At 46.2% G+C, this 24,792-nt stretch overlaps 1 protein-coding gene across 3 annotated transcripts in view; it reads right to left on the bottom strand.

The window, feature by feature from the left end:
• Window positions 1-24,792, bottom strand: part of CLUAP1 (clusterin associated protein 1) — a 187,208-nt gene that overhangs the window by 94,101 nt on the left and 68,315 nt on the right. For all 3 annotated transcript variants that reach the window (XM_026659814.2, XM_026659813.2, XM_029913502.1), the window contains one exon: window positions 22,138-22,279. In XM_026659814.2, the coding sequence (XP_026515599.1) occupies window positions 22,138-22,279 (142 nt within the window). The remainder of the gene's footprint in view (window positions 1-22,137; window positions 22,280-24,792) is intronic.

Below are 24,792 nucleotides of genomic sequence, written 5' to 3' on the forward strand. Positions count from 1 at the left end.
AATATATTCCACTATTATTGTATTAGTTTACAAGTTATATTGGCTGGATGTGTGACATTTATATGGATGAATTTATAATTCTGCAGTGTAAACCTTGGGTCAGTTTGCATTGTTTAAAGAAATTTATCATCCAAATTAATATTGACAGGACATTATTAGTCACAGCTGTGCTTCCCACCCCCACATGAAATATTCACCACCACATCCTTTCTAGCGTTTAACGTAAAAATTATTCTGTCTCTATGCCAGAGATAGCACAAACAAACATTTAAAAGCATTCCACATTCCACTCTTTCAAGTATAGTAAAAACCCCGTTTATCCATATTAACCAAACTGGGTACGGGGCTCGGGCTGTCAGTCCCACCACTCAGGATTGACAACCCAAGCCCCATTGCCCTTCTGGCTGACAATCTGAGCCCCGCCCATTCTCCTGATTATCCGCATTTTTTATTATCCGATCTGGCCATGGTCTCAATGAGATTGGATAAATGGGGTTCCACTATATAGTATTTATGTTAAAGAGACCCTTTCTTAGTGGACTGGATGGCTCAAGAATTAGTAATGGAATATGCTGCCTTTTGTTTTGAGATCACTAGTTCCAGTCCAGCCCAGGTTTGGGGCAATCAAAACTCTCTACTATCTGTTGGCTGTTTGGTGGGCAATATAAAGTAAATTGGTGCACTCTGGCTAAATCCCTAGTGAACAGGAGCCCACATCACAAAATCCATGAGCAGAAATTGGTTCCCTTGTAGGGCAGTCTCAGTAGAGAAGCTATCAAATGAATGGCCATGGTGCTCTATTTCTACCCCTACACGGGATCCCTCCAGTTTAAGATTGAGATCCAGTGGTAGAGCAGAATTATTTGATGGGGGAAGTTTGCCCTGCTTTTGCCACATCATCTCTTTTCAGTGGCTACACAGAGAACAGTTTCCAAGGGTGCCAATTAGAACCTTTCACAAATACTACACTCACTTATAGTGTATATTCTTAACTCTGTCCCCAATAGACCTGTCCTCCTCTACTGAAAGTACCTTGCAGAGCTGCCAGACATATCTGCAGGTAGCTCAGCCAATTCAGTGGTTCTCAACCTATTTACCATTGTGGGCCATATCCAATACTACCTGTATGGCCCGGAGGATTTCACATGGGCCGCAGCTCTGTGCTGATTGGGCTGCAAGCAGCCCACGGGCCACAGATTGAGAATCACCTAGCTAGTACTGAGCTGAGGAAAACCTACCCATAATGAAAAATCAGAAGAAGCAATAACTTCCTCTCATCTATCTATCTAGGCTATTTCCCCAGGGAAAAGAAGCACCGACATCCCTCACTACTATCCACAATGGCATATGGCGGTCAGGTGGAGTAAAAAACTCCTTCCTCCTTGGGGGTATTCACCTATACATATATGTTAGGCATAGTACATACACCACATTAATGGATATTATGTGCTCAGTATTAAAACACATTATATATATGTAAGTACTGGGAAGTTACATTAACTGAATGTATTACGTTCCCCTCACAATTCTGTTAATCAACATCAATGTCACAGTTCAGGGCAAGTGCACCTGTATTCCTCCTCCATGGTCAAGCAAAGGCACCCACTCTTCGGCTTCCAGCTCCCCACCCTTTGCTTTTCTTGGGTGGAGACCTACATCTCTCTCCCTCCTGACCAGGGTATTTCCAGGCCAAACAGTTCCCTGCCTGCACTGTGTTATTACTAGCAAAGACAGTTTGCCTAAACAGCCCTGCTTGCTTTCTCTTCAGACAGTAACAGTTCAATTGGCACAATTTTATAAGTTACCCACACAGCATTTCTGATGCAACCCTAATTTATTCTTAAGGTAAAAGCACTACAGAGAACACATATTAAAAACAATAAAAGAACCTGCATGCATGTTAATAAGTTACCAGTGGTCCCCTCAGCTGTCTCCAACATGGGCTCTGGCAGTCCTTCAATCACCTAAAGGGGGTCTCTTTTGTGGCCACAAGTTCATAAGAGTCTCAGTTCAGAACTAGCGCACAGTCTTACGGGCTTCACTAGGCCCAGTCCTAACAACCCTTCCCTAAGGATTGGAGCCCTCCATGGACCAAGGGTCCTGTCTGTTCACTGGATCACGAAGAAGGCCAATAGCCTGTTTGAACCCAGGAAATTTATCTAACAATCCTTTGTCTGTTTCTTGGTCCCTGGAGAATCCAGTTTGAACTAGTATATGCACATCTCTCCAGGGCCTAGCTTCAAAGGGCTGATAATGGAAGAATTATATTAGCATTTCCCTCCTCCTAAAGGAGTTACATATAACACACAGATAATTGCCTTTTGAATACAATGGACCCCAAAGGTATTAAACTTCATTCAATAAGGTTTAACTTAATTCAATAAAGTTTATATTAATTCATAGACTTTAAGACCAGAAGGGACCATCATGATCATCTAGTCTGATCTGCACACCACAGGCGACAGAACCTCACCCACCCACTACTGCAGGAGGCCCAGAAACTCTGGCTGAGTTACTGAAGTCCTCAGATCTTGATTTAAAGACTTGAAGTTACAGAGAATCCATCATTTGAAGTCTAGTTCAAACCAGCAAGTGACCTGTGTCCCATGATGCAAAGGAAGGAGAAAACTCCCCAGGGTCTCTGCTAATCTGATCTGGGAAAAAATTCTTTCCAAACCCACATATGGGGATCATTTGGTGGTCCAGAATCCTGCAGGATATTGTCAGCCTCTCACATCAAGTATCCCACAATACTTTGCAAAGCTGAAGTCAGCTTTTGCATTAGAAAACAAGAAGCATGTCAATGTCAGGATCTATAAATGTTGTGTCCTAGCACTGGTTGGAAGGTACCTCTATGCCCAACTGGTATGGAATGTAGTATCCAAAACAGAGGTAAGAAAAATACAGAACAAAACAACAAGTAAAGGAACTGTTACAAACTGTTGGGGTTGGTTTTAGTAACCTGTAAATAGTTTTGTAACTTGTAAAACCTTATTATAAATACTACTAGCTGAAATGAACATCTCTGAAGCACACCTTCTGTATAAGGTGAACATGCTGTGAGATAAGAATTTTGCTTCCCAGAAAAAAAGTATATAGGTCTCCTTTTTGTATGATACTGCTCTGTCTTTAGACAATACATTTGGCTATGTTCACCTACTTGGTCTCTTGAACATTTTTAAGAATGAACCGCGAGTATAGTCATTCATCTGGCTACACCTTTGAGTCAATAGGGTGGAGCTCAATAGCCACAGAGGCTCTACATAGCAACTCCTGGGTAGAGATGGGGGGCTATTCCCCCCTCCCAGGATTTCTTTTTCCCTCCTTAAACCCAGCGCCTGACCTCACTCTGGTGGTCCTGAAAGTGAATGACTCAGGATTTGGCCCACTGGTGTCTGGATGTTAGAATGCCTCATGAAGGACCCTTGATGATGTTCATGCGTCCTTCGGAAAAGTACATCACATAAAGTAGGGTAATTCATACTAATAGACAATGCACCATATGTTTGCAAAACAGGACTCTGAGAGAACAGCTTGTATATAAGAACTTTAACTGGGAGTTCATATTCACAACGGAATTTGTAATCTAGCAGTTATTTCTATACAATCAATAATATGAGGATTATTTAGCCACTAGAAACCCAAGTCCCTATTCCCCTTTACGGAATCATTTGCACCTGTGAAAAGCGGGTGTAAAATGCAATGAAATCAAATGTTAATGTTTTACAGCCACTTTGCAGTGGTGCAAATGGTGACAAAGTGCTTGGCAGTGGAGATTACGGCTATGTCTAAACTACAGACCTTACAGAGGCACAGCTGTACTGCTGAAGCTGTGCTGCTGTAAGGTCTCCTGTGTAGCCGCTCTATGCTGATGGGAGAGAGCTCTCCCGCCAGCATAATTAAACCATAATTTTTCACACCCCGACCGACAAGTTTTGTCACAAAAGTGCTAGTGTAGGCAAAACTTCAGAGTCCTAAACTCAAAATACCACATTATTACAAAACCTATTCATGTCATTCTGTGCAACACAGTTCCAACAACCAGGGAGATCAGAAGTATGCAAGACTAACTAGAACTTTTTCTTTTAATCAGTTTTCTTGGTTTTTATATCACTTACACTAAAATGGTTTCTCTGAATGATTTCTGATTCCATATTGACCTCTGTGACTCAGAATTTTTGATCTGCTTGATCAATGCTTCTTGAAATTACATATGGTTGTTCCTTAGTCTTAATGAATTTTAGGCTAGTCTGATTTCTATGTCATAATTCACATATCAATAGAACTTTAAGGGAATATTAATAGTGCGCACAAACGAGCAAATACAGGGAAAGTAAGTGCAGACTGAAAACCGATCAGCCCTTTCATCTTACTTCTTCCATAACACTATCAGAACAAGAAGATACTTCATGAAGCTAAAGGGCAGTACATATAGAACTCACTAAGGGGACATACTTTTTTAGCCAGTGTATGGGTGTTACTGCTGAAGGAAGTCAAAAAGTCAAATCTGACAGCATTCACTCACTCCAGAAAGGGGATCTGTATCATCTTTATCTTCCGTTACCTTCACTGGTTGCCTGTCCATTTTTGATGTAATTCAAAACTCTTTTCCTTCCCACAGGGGCTCTCTGACCTACAGTCTATATGAGAACCCTCCTACCAGCTCCACCAATCTTAGGTCCCTCTTCTATCCCTTCCCCCAAACTAGTGCTCCCCATCTGGAAATCTCTCTGCCCCACCCACCCTTCCTTGAGTCACTTTAAATTAGAGCTGTCAAGTGATTAAAACATTAATTGTAATTAATCCCAGTTTTAATTTCTCTGTTAAATAATATTAGCATACCATCTATTTAAATACTTTTGGAAGTTTCCTATATTTTCAAATGTAGGTTCAGGGCTGGGGGCTCTGGGCTTTCAGCCCCTCTCAGGGCTCAGAGCGTGTGGCTTTAGCCCCTCTTGAGGTGCAGGGGTCAGGGTTTCAGCCACTCTCAGGGCATGGGGTTCCAGCCCCCACACCTGCGGGCTGGGGCTTCTGTCCCCTGCCAAGCTGCGACTTACACACACACACACTCTCTCTCTCTCTCTCTCCCCCCTAGTGGCGCCCTGGGCTAGGGTTTTAGCCCCCTCACCACCTCCACCGCTCCGGGTTGGGGCTTCAGCCCCCGCCGCCACGGATGCCTCCCTCCCTGCCCACAGGTATTATGATTAACATGTTAAAAGAATTAATGCATTAATTTTGTTTTCAGTTAAGCGTAGGTGTTAACTGTGATTAACTGACAGCCCTACTTTAAATCCTTTAAATCTCATTTTAGCCTTCCTTTTTTTTAGTCACTTTACACTTCTTGTAAACTCTCTTTGTGGGGCTTTTAATGGAGGACACTATAGAAACAAATGACAGAAGCATGTACATGTAACTACTATGGGGACGGCTAGATGTGCATTTATGAGTCTAATTAGTTGGCATAATAGTATTAGAGCAGTGGTTTTCGACCTGTGTTCCGCAGACGATGTCTAAGACTGCCAAAGGGGTCTGTACCACCGTTCGAAATTTTGTAGAAGTGAACAAATGAACAAAGGTTGAAAACCACTGTCCTGGAGGATCGCACACTTTGTTGCTTCTGTAGGTCAAACGCATTACACACACCGGGGGGCTCACTGTATTCCTCCACCCCACCCTCCCACCCACACCCATACACATGCTCCCTGTGTGCCACCTTCCCAACCCCTCTATTGCAGAGATTTCCTTCAGCCCCTCCCACTGCCTCTCTCATGCTAGGGGCTCTGCATGCCCGCCATTCCCCTCTTACCCCCAATGCCTGGGGCTTTTTGTGCCCCCCATGCCACTGTTCCCTATTCTCTCTCCCCAAGGCAGAGGCTCTGTGTGTTTCCCCATACCATTGCTCCCCATTCTCCTTCCCAGGTTAGGGGCTGTGTGTCCCCCAATGTCCCTCTTACCCTCTGTGCCCCATTCTCTACCCACTCTGTGTGTCCCCTATATCACTGTCCTGCATGCCAAGGGCTCTCTTATTCCCCTTCCCACACTAGGGTCCCCCATTTCCCCTACCAGGAGAACTGTGTGCTCCAGTCCCCCTCCCTCCACATGGCAGGGTCCTCCATTTCCCACTCCAAGGCCAGGGATTCCGTGTGCTCCCCCTTCCCTTCCTTGCTCCCCCATTCTTCTCTCTTTTCTTTCTATCTGGAAGATATGTGGTTCAGGGTATCAGCATTTGTAAACTGTATTGGGAAGATGGGCATGGCTGAGATGGGCCGGATATTCTTATCCTGGAAGGTGTTACTGGCTGTTATCAACTGTTTCTTTGATTTTATAGGTAACTGGGTGGTTGAAGGAGAGGAAAATCTGCTAACCAGATACAAAAGTCCATGTGTCCCCTATTTCCTCCTTCCAGTTTTCTGCCTTTTCCCAAAAGTGTTCTGCCCACTGATGCCTAGAATGTTGCCTGAAATTCTGGAATTGATCAGACATGGTGTACAAAAGTTATCCTGTTACAGACAAACAGACACAGAGAAATGCCATGGAATTGAGTGTAAGACCTTGCTTCATTCAGACAATTACAGCATGTACTAATATTTATGTTTTATTGTATGCTGAACTATATGGTGAAGAGCTTAATTCCTGAAATAGCTTTCCCCTAGGACAGGAAAATGAGGAACTGCACTCCAAGGCCATCATACTTACAAACCAGACTAAGCACTGCCAAAATAGAAGCAATTAATAATTAAAATTTCTCTGCCTACTTTTAAATCTGATATTCAGTAACATTTAGCTACACTGGAGTGGAGTGGTCTCCTGGTGCCCATAAGAATGCTACTAAATATGCATGATTTAAATGTGCTTAACTAGAGAACTGAAGACTATAACCAAATGCTTTTTATATTAACTTTCTGTCTGGCTGCTGTAACAAGGAGGTTGTGTGATGAGTATTTCCAGATTAAATATTTCAAATAGGACAAAATTTATCAAAAGCACAGAATGAATAGAATTGAATCAAGACCAGAGATGCCACACAGTGACAGCTGCATTCAAAACAGTGAAATGTGTTTTAAGTGACCACCCAAGGCACTAATGAGAAATCAATGGTTTAATGAAGATGTCCTTCTAACAGTGGTGGAGTAGAAATGTACTCAATATACTTGTGGTTTCCTTGGGTTAGTCTATTAATAAGAGGTTGCCTAATAAGGGTGATCTCAGGTTCAACTTTTATATTATTAGAAGCTTTTATTAAAGCTTAGCATGTACAGTGTTTTCTCCTATTGATCTCAAACACTTTACCAGGTCAGTAAACATTAAAACCCTTCTTCTACAAAAGACAAAATGAGAGACACTCTAGGTATGTCTAGACTTGGAGCTAGGGGTGTGATTCCTGGCTTGTGCAGACATACTTACACTAGCTCACTAAAAATAGTAGTGTAACCGGGGTAGCATGGGCAGTGACGAGTACAAACCTGCCTGAGCCTGATGGTATGTACTTGGCCCAGCTAGCCACTTGCCTCTGTAGACGCAGCCTGAGTTTGTGTTAGTTGTGCAGGTCACACAGTGAGTCAATGTCAGAACAGGGAATTGAAACTAAGTCTCCTTACTCCTTATTCAGTATCCTACCTTATCCACGGGACCACACTGCCTCAGACAGGGCATAGATCTATTCATAGAGATCCACTCACTAGCTGCTAAGCCCCTAGAGCAGTAATGAGCTCCTTTTTGGAACCATCTAGAAGATGTAACTCTAAAAATTGCCAGGACACTGTAGGATAAAGCATTGTTGTTTTAGTGATGCTGTGGCTTAGCAATGACTTTGGGACTCCCATTCCTTATGCTGGTGAAGGCCAGGTGCATTACCTACACAATGGTCTCGACTGCTTCTGGAGAGGGAGTACAAGAACAGACATCCAGTACACTGGCACTCCCGAATGGATAACTGATGGCAGCAACATAGAAAATGGCCTAGAAGAAAGTTTTCTGAGGTAGTCTCTTAGGTGAAGATAGTTGAAGGAGAAGGAAGTTCTTCAAAGAACTATTTTGAAAAGACACACTCTGTCCATGCTTTGATGGCTGAAAAGGGAAAAGGAGAGCAGGCAAAAGTGATTAATAAGTAGTAGAGACTAGGGTGTGTTGGTCGATCACAGGATGACTAGGAGCCAACGTGATATGGCTGCGAAAAAGACAAATGTGACCCTAGGATGCATCAAGTGAGGCATTTCCAATAAAGCTACAGAAATATTAATGACATTGTACAAGACACAGGTAAGACCTCATCTGGATTATGGTGTACAATTCTGGTAACCCATGTTCAGGAAAGATGAATTGGAAAGAGGTTGGAACAAATTGGAAGAGGTTGGAACAATGCTTCAAATTGGAAGAGCTAGGATGATCAGGTGAATGGAGGGGACTGGAAGAGCTTGACTTGTTTAGCTTAGCAAAACTAAGGCCGGGAGGGGATATGATCACTCTCTATAAATACACTAGGGAGGATGAAGAGCTACTATTTAAGCTAAAGGACAATGTTAGCACAAGAACAAACGGGTATAAACTGGCCAAAAATAAAATTCAAGCTGGATATTACAAGATCTCTAACCATCAGAGGAGTGAGGTTCTGGAACAGCCTCCCACTAGGAGCTGTGGGGACAAACAATTAGTTTTAAGAGAGCGATAGACAACTTGAATGGAGTTGTATGACGGGGTTACTTATAACAGTGGGGGGCAGGGTTAGCCTGCCTTAGGGTCCCATCTGGTTCACATCAGATGATCCTAAAATTTTATGCTTTAGACTTCAGCTGGTCACCTGCAGGGTTCAGGAAGGGATTACCCCCCCTTCCCCAGTGTATTCTTGTTTTGTTTTTGTCTCCTTCTTCTAAAGCATCAGGAATGGCCACACCTGGAGATGGGTCACTAGACGGGGGGGGCCTGTGCTCTGTGGGGTCTCTGAGCATTCTCACGCTAGGGTGCTTGGCTGGTTGGATCTTGCTCATATGCTCAGAGTCTAACTGATCACCATGTGTACACTCTGGAAAGAACTATCACCAGATCAGATTGGCACTAACCTTGGGTTTGTTTGCCTTCATCACCAGCATAGGGTGTGGTTCCCTTGCCAGGATCATCTGAGTATATCTCACTTAATCAATGCCCTGCCACTGGCGGGGCCTCAGGCATTGGTGCATCCCCGTCCTTTCCTCCCTCCCTCCCTCCCTCCCATTCTCTGCCTGTAGCAGATAATAGCTAAGGGTACATCTACACTTCACAAAAAAAACTTGCAGCAGTGAATCTCAGAGCCCAAGTCAACTGACTTGGGAGTGCAGGGCTCATGCTACAGGGCTAAAAATAACAATTTAGACATTTGAGTTCAGGCTGGAGCCAGGCTCTGAAACCTGGCAAGGGGGGAGGGTTTTGGAGCTCAGGCTCCAGCCCAAGCCAAATGTCCACATTGCTATTTTTAGCCCAGTAGTGAGAACCCAAGCTGCCTGATTCAGTTGACTCAGATGCTGAGACTCATTTGCCACTGTTTTTTAACACGCTGCTTGGAGCACCGGTGGCTGGCGGTGCTACAGCCACGCACCGCGCAGCACAGAGCGCCGGGTCAGGCCGGGCTCTGCAGCGGCGCTGCCCCGGGAGCTCACAGCTCCGCCGCCCAGAGAATTGCGCCGGCGGCAGAGCAAGCTAAGGTTGCGGGGGAGGGGGAACAGCAGGGGAGGGGCTGGGGGCTAGCCTCCCGGGCCAGGAGCTCAGGGGCCGGGCAGGAGAGTCCCGCGAGCCGGATGTGGCCTGTGGGCTGTAGTTTGCCCACCTCTGTTCTAAGGCCTTAAATCTGAAAAGCCTAAAACACTGCTTCTACAGTGGATTCAAAGTTATAGCAACTTTAATAACCTACATATCAGGGAATGACTTTAACCTAAAAATGACCAATAATAATTAATGTTTTTCTACACAAGCAGAAAAGCACTGACAACGCTCTGAGAAGGCCTAGTACAGTGGTCTCCAAACTTTTTTGATCACGCAACCCATCAGGAAAAATTTTTTGAGCACGCACCCCCTGCTCCCGGCCAATATGTCGAAGCAAACCAAAAAAAAAAAAAAAGGCCCGGACCCCCCGGCGCCACCCCGAGAGGGGGGGGGAAAAAAGGCCAAAACCCCCCCCCCAAATGGGGGGGGGGGGGGAAAAAAAAAAAAAAAAAAAGGCTCGGACTCCCGGCCGAACTGCCGAAGGAGGGGTGGGGGGAAAAAAAAAGGTGCCCTGCTCCGGCGGCGCTCCTCCTGCCGCACACCCCGAAGGATCCTCTTGTGCACCCCACTTTGGAGACCACTGGCTTAGTATACAAACCAGAAATCACCTGGTCATGCACTGATGCCCAAGGGATGGGCACAAGTCATCCAGCAGCACAAGAGGATAGTTCTGGAAGAGGAGCGGTGACTGAAAAAGGAAAGAACCCTGAAAGGACAAAATACCTTTATTCACTCTCTCCAAATCCCATAAGTACCAATCAATCAGAAAAGTCTTACCAAAAGGAGAGATGACTTCCCCAGATATACCAGTGAACAGGAGGGATAAAATGGAAAGAATTTAATACTTAACACACATTCAAAGGGCTTTCTCATGAAACAGGCGGGTGTCATTTCATTATTGCAAAGGAACTAAACTATCTGCCCAAATAAGAATGAAAGTTTCAGGTTCCAGGCAGTGAGTTTTTAAATCTTTTGGGAAGTTCAATCCCCAGGATTTGCACTTGAGAAACATGTTCTCACACCAGAGGTTGTTAGGGGACTATTGTTGGCACAATCACAACTGAACTGCCAGCGTTACTGGATGTTATTACAGACACTGTCAGGGGCGAAAAATGAACAGAAGGCTGGGGACTAGTATAATTAAAGTTACAACATACTCCTCTTTCTACAACAGCATCCCTTTGAAATGAGAAGAAAACAGCGTTGTCCTTTGAATGGGCTGGTGGTGTGTGTCATCTGCTCAGTGCCACTTTAATTAAAAAAACCTGTGCAATCTTTAAATCACTTTTCTCATTAGGAAATGCACTCTGGCCGATGTCATTAGCTGTGCAACATCAGCACAGTCCGCACAACTGCTTTGTGTCTAAGTGCACTAGAAATTAGTGTCTCATTATTCAACCATTCTCTAGACTGGAGTGAGATTTCACCCTATAAAACATTCATTTGTTCAAGGAAGGTTGGGTAGGAATCAGTTCTCAATATTGAATGGAACCTGGGGGTGCTACTGCTGAGTTAATCTAATTAGACTGCAGTTGCTCTTTTTACTAGCAAGCTATTTAACAAAATACACAGACAAACATAACAAAAGAATTTACTATCATTTCTCCTACAAAAGATCATTAAGATCTGATTGGAAGAACAAAAAGCAAATAAAGACTGGAAAATCAATGTGGTGTTCAGGAAAAAGTTTTGACAGTTTAAGGGACTAGGTATTGCAATGGATTAAATGCAATTATCTAGCACTTTAGTCATTTTTCTTCTGTTGATTCTGGAAAGGATACCGTGATAATAAAGTCCAGAACAACTGTCATTTCCAAACTGTCAGTGTTAGATCATAGAGAGACAACTTCTGTTCATGTGAGAGACAAGCTTTCGAGCTTACACAGAGTTTTTCTTCCGCTATTACCTCAACCATCTTGTCTCTCTAATATCCTGGGATCGATATGGCTACAACAACACAGCATACAGTGTTAGATCATACTAATTTTAGAGCAATTTTTTTTTCAAGCATAAGAAATTGTCTACTTCATTGACAAATTGCCAAAGGTGCTAAAGCATCACCTGAAAAGCAAACTGAGACTGATGGAGGAGAATGGAGAAAAGCAACAGTGGGTATTTTAGGATGGCAGGGAGGTAATGCTTAAGTAGGTGCAATACTGCACTGTCATTTTTTACACCAAGTTTGAGAATAGGAGATTAGCAGTGAAAACCTGAGGTTCATTTTAAAAGCCTAATTCTGCTTCCTCTCCCAATGGACAAACTCTGATTTCTAGAAGTTTTAAAAATCTGCATTGTCCAGTGACTTCAGCTGGAGTTTTGGCTGCTCAGCACTTTTGACAATCTAGCTATCAACTGGATGTAGGTACAGCCTTTTCCCCTAGGCGGTGGTACTTGAGTCAGTGGTTAGCAACCCCTGCACGGGGATGATGGAGGTGATTGGCCAAGCTTTTTCTTTAAATGTGGGGTCTGCTTTTAGCATAACTGCTCCTACACCTTCTGCTGTTAATCCTCATCATCTCCCTTCCCCATTCCAGGTATGACCCTTATCTGGGCTTTTCTGTCAAGTGGACCAATTTCATAGGTGCTACCAACTCCAGGCCTGAGAACTGTGTGCTAAGTGATGAGGAGTGGGCTGTGCTATTTGACACATGTGGCTTTGTAGCAGCAGCGGTAATCAGGAAAATTACCAAGTTATTTGCAAGTGGTTTCCAGAGGTGCTGAGTCCCTCAAGCTTCCATTTAAGTTATACCCTCATTGTAAGCATCAGGGAATAGAAACATTAGTAACCCAAGCGACTAGGGAAGGGAGAAAACAATCAGTTCAACTGGCTATTTTCAACTGTTAAAAATTATTATTTTTACACATTTTTATTAATAACATTTTAGAAAATGATCTGTGGCAAGATTGGTCTCACTGGTGAAGAGGCTTTCCAGACCCACCATCCCCCTGAAGGGCACATGCTGAGAGATAACTAAAGGGGTTGGTAACCCACTACAGCCAATGAGATCTCAGCTTTCAGCCAATCCACAGCTCAGATAAGACTGATCTTCCATAGTTTTTCAGATCTCATTTGTGCCAAACAATGAAGTGGGACCTGCAAACCTCTCCTAGTTCCAGAAATGCTTAAGCGATGGATTTATGTCAGGCAGCTGAGCATCTGCATAGAGCTGAAAAACCAGTTGTCCTCAAGCCTGAATTTAGACCCAAGATCTGACCTGGACATCAGTTTATCCTTGTTGGTTTTAAGAAGAACATTATTTTGAAGATAATTAATAGGATGTGATGCAGATTTTCATTTTACCCCATAAGAATCATAGGTCTCACTGGTTCCCTAATCTAGAAGTCAATACTATTCTCTAGATATGTTTAGTACACCATAATCATGCATTACAAACTATCTTGTGATCTGATGTCCCTGCTGGAATCCCCAGAAAGTCTATCACAGGTTAAAGGCACTTCTTCTTGCTGTTGTTTTACTGCCCTGCCACAAAACAAGTGATGCAAGTGGTGGCTGGAGCAAGCCTGCTTATTAGGGCATCAACAATAACTGAAACGTAGGAGGGAAGGGAAGTGGATTAATGCTGCTGGAATAGCCCAGGAAGAGATTTCCTGCCGGATGCCTCTTGACTTCAATACACAAATATTTAAACGAATAGGGGGTTCCCACAAACAATCATACTTTACAGGGACCATGCAGTTGGAAGACCTGGGCATGGAGTCTTAGATATGGGACACAATGCACTCAATGGCAGGACCCTGAGTGTGGAAGAAGAGAGTGAACTCAAGCCTAATGGCATTCAGATCTAGGTATAAACCACACCTTTTTCTTGAAGACTTTTCCCCAGGACAGATGCCTTAAAAATACATTTTCCACACACAAAGTCACAGTACCCACCTCACGGAATGAAGAAATACATATCCTTTTGTTACAAGCTTTTATATGCCTTAAAATTGTGTGGTGCTTACGTATCACCTTAATAAATATCTATAGTCCTATGTATATGTGTAGATATTGTGTGTGTGAGTGTGTGTGGGGTATATGAGGAGCTATATACATAAGTCCTCTGAAGAGCTGGATGCAAATTCATTACTAATTGCCATGTGGAAATTTATAAATGGTCGCAAACAGCTGAAAATATTTCCAGTCTCAGTATAAAGATTTGATAGTATTTGAACAGAAAGGAGAAATCAGATTTTAGGCTTCATTACAAGTTTTCTTTCAGTCAAGGATATATGTACTTCTTTTCTGCCAAGGATCTGCATATGGACTACAGCATTATAAACCAAAGGGGTGAAAATACCAGGTTGGCTGTGGATTAGAAACACTTGGACTAATGACCAAAGCGATGATGCTGATAAAAAGGGAAGCTAATGGGAAATTGGATAACATGGATTACTAAACTGTCAAACTCCTTGATTGACTTGTCAATCATACACCAATTTTTCAAGACCCTTTTTATCTTTTAGACAATTTCTTTTATACTTCATATGAACAATGCAGCAAGACAGCTGTACTAGTGCTGTCCAATCAGCATGCAGAAATACTTTTCTCACAATATGTCTGTACTGTGACAGAAATCATAGATTTTATTAAATGATCCTGTTTTCCCCATGGTTATAAAGCAGCCTACATCTCCTATGAACCTCCCTCATCGACTGTGCTTTGCTGCTTACAATTCTTATTTCCACACAAAAACCTGCAGTATGCAAAACACACTTTCAGGACAGATTTCTGGGCAAGAGGACAGCATAAAGAGATTAGAAGGAATTTCATCACAACTCAAGCAAAGATAAGATGATGCCAATGGGGGAAGGTATACAAAAATATGGGGCTAAATTCTGTAACTATTCATTTTCGGACCCCAAATGGATGCAAATTCATGCTGCAAAAGCAAAATTAACATGCATACATACTTTGAGTACCAATAACCTCATGCACAGACCCTCAATGAAGAATAATTCTGCCAGGAGTAGGGGCAACTCGTACTGGCAAAGAAGGATATGATCTACATATGCACGACACTAAGGTCTGAGAAAAGGAAGCTCTATGTATCAAAAACACTTCACAATACATACACAAATTACTGAAGTATAGGCAGATGTGAAGGGTGGAAACAGTAAACATTTATGGGTTAAAATAAAGGATAAAAAAAACGTATGGGCTAGTAATGATAAGAACTAAACCCAAAGATTGACAGTAGCAGTAACACAAACTACAAGGAACAAGTGGCTGAAAGGATGACTGGTGAAAGATTTGCGGCAACCTGTATCTGAAATGGAAAAGGAGGAAGGAAGGAAGGAAAGAAATCCATCAGGAAATCCAAATATAAAAGGAAGGGAGAAAGCAAACTGAACTAATGCAACTCAGGGGGTCAAAGGAACACACAAGACTCCTACAAAACAAGAATGAAGGTCACATGAGGGGGAACACCTAAATGGCTAAACTTTTAATAGCTAGTTTTGATCAGTTTTCAGTTAAGAGAATGACAATGAGGACTTTAGAGAATCTTGTGCAAGGAGACTATTAGACACACTAACTGACAAAGCACTGAGAAAACAGTAAGAGTTTGTCTGCATGACAAGTTTCTGCTCTGCAAGTCAGGGTGTGAATCTACAGTGCACCAGCTTCCTGCAACCTAAACATGCTATGTGGACACTGCTATAGCACGGTAAAAGTCAGCTTGCAAAATGTAGTACACTAAGCTGCACTCTGGCACTTCTAGTGCACTGTGGCAGTGTCCACACAAGATGTTACTGTGAAGCAAGCTGGTGAGCTGTAGATTCACACCTTGGCTTGCCATGTAGAAAAGCCCAAAGGAAATAAAGAGTACCTGATAAAAAACGGTTACTCACCTTTCGTAACTGCTGTTCTTCGAGATGTGTTGTTCATGTCCATTCCAATCAGGCATGTGTGCATGCACGTGCACGTTGGACAGAAGATTTTTCCCTTAGCAGCATCCGTTGGGTCGGCCTGGGCACCCCCTGGAGTTGCACCCTCATGGCACCTAATGTATAGCCCTGCCAACCTGCCAACCCTTCAGTTCCTTCTTGCCGGCTACTCCGACAGAGGGGTAGGAGGGTGGGTATTGGAATGGACACGAACAACACATCTCGAAGAACAAGTTACGAAAGGTGAGTAACCGTTTTTTCTTCTTTAAGTACTTGTTCATGTCAATTCCAATCAGGTGACTCCCAAGCCAAATCTAGGAGGTGGGGTCGGAGTTGTCCACTGATTAGGGTACTGCTCTACCAAAGGCTGCATCATCTCTGGCCTGCCTAGTAATCGCACAGTGCGCGGCGCAAGTGTTATGGATGACCACGTTGCCACCCTGCAGGTTTCCTGGGTGGGGACTTGAGCCAGGAATGCTTTTGATGAAGCTTGCGCCCTTGTAGAGTGTGCAGTTATGGGGGATGCTGGAATCCCTGCTAGACTGTAGCACTCAGTAATGCAGGCCACAACCCATGATGAAATGCGATGGGTCAAAATCGGCTGACCCTTCATCCTGTCTGCTACTGCCACAAAGAGCTGTACCGACTTCCTGAACGGTTTCGTCCTCTCGATGTAAAAGGCCAGCGCCCTGCGGACATCTGGAGTGTGGAGCCTCTGCTCCCTGCTACTTGAATGAGGTTTAGGGTAGAAAACTGGGAGGAAAATGTCCTGGTTGATGTGGAACTGCCACACAACCTTCGGGAGGAAGGCCAAATGGGGTCTGAGCTGAACCTTGTCCTTAAAAAATACGGTGTAGGGCGGCTCCGACGTTAGAGCCCTGAGCTCAGACACCCTCCGGGCTGAAGTTATCGCCACCAGGAACGTGACCTTGTAAGAAAGGTAGAGCAGGGAGCATGTTGCTAAAGGCTCAAAGGGATGCCCCATGAGCCTGGAGAGGACCAAGTTGAAGTCCCAAGCAGGAACCAGTTGGCGGACATGCGGGTACAACCTGTCAAGGCCCTTCAGGAAGTGGCTGACCAGAGGGTTAGTGAAAACTGAACAGCCCTGTACCCCTGGATGGAAAGCCGAGATGGCAGCCAGGTGCATTCTTATAGAAGACAAGGAGAGACCTTCCTGCTTCAAATGGAGAAGATAATCCGAAATGTGGGGCACTGAGGCTAGTGCCGGGGGCAAGTCGCGCTCTGCTGACCAGATTGAAAATCTCTTCCACTTGGCCAGGTATGTGGCCCTAGTGGAGGGTTTCCTACCGCTGAGAAGGACCTGTCTGACTTGTTCTAAACAGGAAAGCTCGAACGGATTCAACCATGGAGCCTCCATGCTGTGAGATGGACCGACTGCAGGTTCGGGAGTTGGAGACGCCCGTGATCCTGAGTGAGAAGGTCCGGAAAGTGCGGCAACGTAATCGGGGCTCCCACGGACATGTCTAGGAGAGATGTATACCAATGCTGACGGGGCCAGGCCGGTGCTATGAGAATGACCTGAGCCTAGTCTCTGCAGATCTTGAGCAGGACCTTGTGGACAAGCGGTATTGGCGGGAAGGTGTATAGAAGAGCTCCCCACAATGGAGGAGGAATGCGTCCGCTGTGGAACCTAGACTGTGATTCTGGAAGGAGCAGAACTGCTGACACTTCCTGTTGCGTTGCGTGGCGAAGAGGTCTATCGGGGACAGCCCCACCTCTGGAAGACCGAACATGTGACGTCCGGGCGAAGGGATCACTCATGGCTGTGGAAGGACCTGCTGAGGTGGTCCGCCAGCTCGTTCTGGACCCCGAGAAGGTACAACGCCTGTAGATCGACTGAGTGTTCTACACAAAAGTTCCATAGCCTGAGGGCTTCCTGGCACAGGGGAGAGGAGCGTGAACCGTGTTGATATAGAACATCGCAGTCATATTGTCCGTCATGACCGATACACATCGACCTTCTAGATAAGGGCGGAATGACTGACACGCTAGGCGCACCGCTCTGAGCTCCCTGACATTGATATGAAGATGGAGATCTGTCTGCGACCAGAGGCCCTGAGTCCTGCGGTCGTCCAGATGAGCTCCCCATCCCAAATCTGATGCGTCCGTCACTAGGGATGGCAGCGACGGGAACTCCTGAGCACACCTGCTGAACGTCCGTCCACCACCAGAGCGAGTCAAGGATAAGCTGAGGCAGGGTCACAATCCTGTCCAAGTTGTCCCTGGCAGGTCTGTACACTGACGCAAGCCACGACTGGAGTGGCCGAAGCCTGAGTCTGGCATGTCGTAACACGTATGTACAGGCTGCCATATGCCCAAGAAGCTTCAGGCAATTTCTCGCGGTGGTGGTGGGGAACTGCATGAGTCCCTGGATCATGATGTTGAGAGCCTGAAATCTCGCCTGCGGGAGGAATGCTCTGGCTTGAGTTGAGTCCAGTACCGCCCCTATGACCTCTATCCTCTGGACTGGGGACAGAGTCGATTTGGCTTTGTTCAGGAGCAGGCCCAGATTCTTGAAGGTGGCTCTGATAAATGCCACCTGAGCTTCCACCTGAGCCCTGGAGCGGCCTTTGATCAGCCAGTTGTCGAGGTATGGGAACACCTGCACCCGATGTCTCCGCAGAAAGGCGGCGATGACTGCCATGCACTTGATGAATACTCAAGGTGCTGCTGACAGGCTGAATGGGAGGATAGTAAATTGGTAATGGGAACTATTGACCACAAACCTGAGAAACTTTCTGTGGTTGTGCGCAATTGCTATGTGAAAATACGCATCCTTCAAGTCGACAGCAGCATACCAGTCTGCTGGATCCAGTGAAGGGATAATGGAGGCCAGGGAGACCATGCAGAACCTGAGTTTCCTCACAAAGTTATTGAGGTTGCGCAGGTCCAGGATAGGCCTGAGGCCGCCTTTGGCCTTCGGTATTAGGAAATAGCGGGAATAGAAACCCTCGCCCCTGTGTTCCAGTGGAACCTCCTCCACTGCCCCTAGTGCTAGGAGCGAATGCACCTCCTGAATGAGAAGTTGCTCGTGAGAAGGGTCCCTGAAGAGGGATGGGGAAGGGGGGTGGGAGGGCACAGAACTGGATGGAGTATCCCCTCTCTACCATGCGGAGCACCCAGCGGTCTGATGTGATATGGGACCATGCACGGTAGAAAGGGGATAGTCGGGAGGAAAAGGTAAGGCGGGGTAGATCCAGCCTCTGGTCTGGAATGCTGTCCTCGACCGCACCTTCAAAAGGCTGGTTTAGGGCCAGAGGGCCGTTTGGGCTGGCCAGAACCTCGATTAGCGGAGGGGTATTGCCTCCTCCTGCCACTCCGGTTCCTCCTCTGAGAACTGTCCTGGCGGTTCTGCTGCTGGAACCTTTGAGGAGGTTGCGAGAGGAAGTGTCTCCGCTGTGTGGCGGGGGTATGCAAGCCCAAGGATCTGATGGTGGCTTGGAAGTCTTTTAGGCTGTGGAGCCATTTGTCCGTCTTCTCTGAAAACAGTCTCGCCCTCAAACGGAAGATCCTGAATGGTTTGCTGGACCTCATAGGGTAACCCTGAGACTTGCAGCCAGGCCCCCTGCCGCATAGCCAACCCCGTCACCATTACTCTAGTGGCAGCGTCTGCAGCATCTAACGCTGCCTGCAATGAGGCGTGGGAGACTAGTTTCCCTTCTTCCACCAAGGCGGTGAACTCTGACCGAGAATCCGAATGGACGAGCTCCGTGAACTTCGCCATTGCTGCACAGGTGTTATAAGAGTATCTGCTCACAATGGCCTGTTGGTTAGCAATACGGAGCTGCAAACCACCGGTCGAGTAGACCTTCCTACGCACAAGGTCTAGGTGTTTAGCGTCCCTATTCTTTGGAGAAGGACCTTAGAAGCCCTGTCTCTCCCACTGGTTAGCCACATCGACCACCAGCGAGTCCGGAGGCAGGTGGGAGTACAGATGCTCAAAGCCTCTGGAGGGCACAAAATACCGCCACTCATTGCCTTTAGCAATGGGTGGCAAGGATGCCGGTGTCTGCCACAGGGTCTTAGTAGTGTCCACAACAGTCTTTATGAGGGCTACCCATGAAGGTCCTGAGGGTGCTAGGATGTCCACCATGGGATCTGCCTCTTCTACCACTTCCTCAGCCTTGATGCCCAGACCCTGGGCAGCCCTGTGGAGCAGCTGCTGCAGGACTCTGTTGTCCTCTAATGCAGGAGCTATGGTCATCCATGCCAACGCTTCGTCCGGCGACGAGGAGGTGGAAGCGTGTGCCGGTAGTGGAAGCTCCCTACCGTCTGCCCCAGAGGGGTCACGTGACTCCCGGGGCAGCGCTGGAGGAAGTGGTGCCGATGACGGTGCCGGGGCCATAGGCGTTGTAACAGGCGTTGGCATCAGTCTCACTGGAGGGAGCTGCATTGGCACGCTCACAGGAGCTGCCGGCGTCGGCGGGCCTGGTGCCAACATCGGTACCGGGGCCATAGGTGCCTGCATTGAGGTCGACATTGACAACGGTGCAGGTGTGGGAGACAGGTGCGTCAACACCGTGAGAGCCAGTGCCGCAGTCGGAGCCGAGCACGGTGCCGGAGTCGACGACGGGGCGGGAGGCAAAGGCGTCGGGACCGTAGGCGCCGAGGGCAGATGCACAGTGGAAGGTGGTACGAAAGTGGCGGAGGCCACTGAAGATGTTGCTGAGGGTGAGTCCTGGGTTCCTCCCTGGCCCTGGTGAAAAGCCCAGGGGGTCCAGAAGGGCCACTAAGGCGGATTCTGCCACCGCGGAGGCCATGCCTGATGCTCTCTTCTGTCTCTACCTGACCTCGCTCTACGACTTCTGCTCCTACCCGAGCGATAGGAGTCGGACTCCGACTCCGAGGTCTCAGACACTGAAGACCACGGAGGAGCCGATCCTCGGTGCCTCGAACGTCGAGAACTCGGGGAGCAGGTAGGCTCTCTGTCAGAGTGGGTAGGCATCGATGGACAAGGCAAAGGGAAGCATCTTGACATCATAGCCGGCTTCCCTTTAGAGTGCAACGGAGGACGCAGCTCCGTCGGCGCTGAGGGTTCCTCCCTGGCAGGTGAGAACGATGCCGTCAGGTGGAGGAGGTCCCGAGCAGCCTGGTACGCTTCCAGTGTGTACGGGAGCTGTAGCTGCTGCGTAGGCGCCAGTGATCGAGATGGGGCTGGACTCGACTGCTGCACCTGGACAGGAGGCAACACGGCCCCAGAAGGAGATGCCGAGGGTTGGCCCACCTGGGGTCGCACCGTGGCTTAGCTGGAGGAGAATGGTCGTCCGGCTTTTTCTTCTTTTGAGACACTGGCGAGTGGGAGCAGTGCCTACTGTCAGACGGGCCCCATGAGGAGCTGTGGCGGTGCCAAGCGTCCCTGGAAGAGTCCTTCCTTGGCGCCGAACTCGCCGACGGTGCTGGGGCGCTCCACGTCGAGGACGACGCCATAGGGGTCGGGTCTCTCGAGCCTGGGTCGGAGTGGGGGGCGTAGGGCTGCCTCCATGAGGATCACCTTGAGCCGCTGTTCTCTTCCTTTAAGTGTTCTCAGACGGAACTCGCGGCAGATCTTACAACTATCTTTCTGATGGGTCTCCCCCAGTCACCGTAGACATGATGAGAGCGGGTCACTTTTCGGCATGCACTTGGCGCAGGCCACGCAGTTCTTGAAACCCAGGGACCGCAGCGTACCACGGCACTGGAGTGCGGGGGGGAACCCCCAACAAACACTATACTATACTAAACTATTAACTCAAACAACACTAAGAACTAACTATATACAAAGGAATAGAGAAAAAATTTGCTGAGCAAGAGCCAAGGGAAGTTCCAGCCACCATCACTGGCGGTAAGAAGGAACTGAAGGGGTGGCGGGTCGTCGGGGCTATATATTAGACGCCATGAGGGCGCGACTCCAGGGGGCGCCCAGGCCGACCCAACGGATGCTGCTAAGGGGAAAATCTTCCAGCCAATGTGCACATGCGCACGCACACACCTGATTGAAATGGACATGAACAAGCACTCGAAGAAGAACTGTAAATACATGCGCTGCAAGATGCACCCATTGGTTTTAAAAGAACTAGAAAGAGGGAGTTCAGAACTGCTGAAAATTGGTTCTTCGTGAACCCTGGGAAGTATGTGAGAGATAAAAGCAGAAATAAAAGACTATAGGGGAAAAGTTGCAGTGATTGGAAAAGACAGCAGTTGCCTGATGCTGATCTAATTTATGCAGATTTTACAACAGCTTAACTCCACTGACTCATGAGCTAAAAGTGTGTTATCTTGTCTGCTCAAGATCACTCCAGTTCAAAACTAGAGAACATAAAAATGATGATCTTATCAGTGGAGACACAGCTCTGAGGATATGTATTAATTATCATGCTGCTGTGGGAAGCGGCAGGAGGCAATGAAAGTCTTTTTGGCTATTGCTAGATAATAAACAGTGGCATGCATGATGGGGCAGAGGTTAAAAAAGTACATTTAGCTAAGCTAATGTTTTGTCTGGAAATACAACTTTCTTACCTCAAACCTCTCCTGCTCTACCCTGTGATGATCATCCAGTTGCTGTTCCAGATAGGCCAGATTACGGAATTTTTCGAGATAACTGCTATACTGTTTCTGCAGCTCCTCCTCGATCTTCTCGTACTCATCCATAAAGGCTGGTCTGGAGAGCCCAGAGACAAAACAACACAGAAAACAAAACACTGGTCTACAATTTTTGAGAAGTCGTCTGCTTCAGAGATAAAATGTGCTATTTATTATGTATTTTGATGTGCTGAATTCAAATATGACAATTAAAACAACTGATTGGCTACTGTTTCTAAGATATTTAAGTTTTTACATTTTAGGTCTATGTATATTGTGTAGATAGTAGAGTTTTAATCATAAATTGTAAACCTAGGTCTTTTCATGTGTTTATGGTTGCTTTACATGATAATATTTCACCTGTCCTGTTTATGTAACACTTTAAAAATCAGCAAAAGGGTTATATAAATAAAATTTATTATGAAACAAAAGGCAAAAAACTATTATGTACATAGTTTAGTCCTATTCAGTGTCTACTCGGCGCTTCTTGGCTTGTCTCTTGTATTCATTAAATGGAGCATCTCTTGTCACTGTCCAGCAATAGTCTGCAAGCATTGATGGGCTCCATTTGCCCTGATAGCGTTTCTCCATTGTTGCAATGTCCTGGTGAAATCGCTCGCCATGCTCGTCGCTCACTGCTCTGCAGTTCGGTGGAAAAAATTCTAGATGAGAGTGCAAAATATGTATCTTTAGTGACATGTTGCAACCAAGGCTTTTGTATGCCTTGAGGAGGTTTTCCACCAACAACCTGTAGTTGTCTGCCTTGTTGTTTCCGAGAAAATTTATTGCCACTAACTGGAAGGCTTTCCATGCCGTCTTTTCCTTGCCACGCAGTACATGGTCAAATGCATCATCTCGAAGAAGTTCACGAATCTGAGGACCAATAAAGACACCTTCCTTTATCTTAGCTTCACTTAACCTTGGAAATTTTCCACGGAGGTACTTGAAAGCTGCTTGTGTTTTGTCAATGGCCTTGACAAAGTTCTTCATCAGCCCCAGCTTGATGTGTAAGGGTGGTAACAAAATCTTCCTTGATTCAACAAGTGGTGGATGCTGAACACTTTTCCTCCCAGGCTCCAATGACTGTCGGAGTGGCCAATCTTTCTTGATGTAGTGGGAATCTCTTGCACGACTATCCCATTCGCAGAGAAAACAGCAGTACTTTGTGTATCCAGTCTGCAGACCAAGCAAGAGAGCAACAACCTTCAAATCGCCACAAAGCTGCCACTGATGTTGATCATATGCACCTCAAAAGTTGTTTCATGTTGTCGTAGGTTTCCTTCATATGGACTGCATGACCAACTGGAATTGATGGCAAAACATTGCCATTATGCAGTAAAACAGCTTTAAGACTCGTCTTCGATGAATCAATGAACAATCTCCACTCATCTGAATCGTGAACGATGTTGAGGGCTGCCATCACACCATCGATGTTGTTGCAGGCTACAAGATCACCTTCCATGAAGAAGAATGGGACAAGATCCTTTTGACGGTCACGGAACATGGAAACCCTAACATCACCTGCCAGGAGATTCCACTGCTGTAGTCTGGAGCCCAACAGCTCTGCCTTACTCTTGGGTAGTTCCAAATCCCTGACAAGGTCATTCAGTTCACCTTGTGTTATGAGGTGTGGTTCAGAGGAGGAGGATGGGAGAAAATGTGGGTCCTGTGACATTGATGGTTCAGGACCAGAAATTTCATCCTCTTCCTCATCTGACTCAAGTGAGAATGATTCTGGTGCATCAGGAACCGGCAGTCCTTCTCCGTGGGGTACTGGGCGTATAGCTGATGGAATGTTTGGATAATGCACAGTCCACTTTTTCTTCTTTGACACACCTTTCCCAACTGGAGGCACCATGCAGAAGTAACAATTGCTGGTATGATCTGTTGGCTCTCTCCAAATCATTGACACTGCAAAAGGCATAGATTTCCTTTTCCTGTTCAACCACTGGCGAAGATTTGTTGCACAAGTGTTGCAGCATATGTGTGGGGCCCACCTCTTGTCCTGATCTCCAATTTTGCAGCCAAAATAAAGGTGATAGGCTTTCTTAACCATAGTGGTTATACTGCGCTTTTGTGATGCAAAAGTCACTTCACCACAAACACAGCAGAAGTTATCTGCACTGTTCACACAAGTACGAGGCATCTCTGCTCACTTTGGCTAAACAGAAATGTGTCCCTTTGCAAAATCAAACACTGACAAATAAGAGAGCACGACACTGTATGATTTCTAGAGCTGATATAGGGCAATTCGTTCAGCAGAGTGATGTAAGCTTCGTTATGATTGCATCATCCATGACTTCTAGGAATAACATGATGCAATTCATATCATGTATGACGCAATACCAGCTTCAGATTGCATCATTCATTGTTTTGCCTAAAAAGCAAGTACTGTCCAAACCCAGTCATAGATTTATTCATAGATCCAGTCAAAGATGTATTTTAGTCATTTCTGGTTTAAATTGAGATCCCTTCCCTTTATAACCCACTTATCCTCCGCCCAGGGCCGGCTCTGGCTTTTTCGCCGCCCCAGGCCTGGGAGGAGGGCGGCGAGCCCCGGTGGGGGCTCGGCTCTTCCCCCGCCCCCCCCCC

Source organism: Terrapene carolina, unplaced genomic scaffold (assembly GCF_002925995.2).
Source record: "Terrapene carolina triunguis isolate 2854851 unplaced genomic scaffold, T_m_triunguis-2.0 Scaffold695, whole genome shotgun sequence".
NCBI classification, from domain to species: domain Eukaryota; kingdom Metazoa; phylum Chordata; order Testudines; family Emydidae; genus Terrapene; species Terrapene triunguis.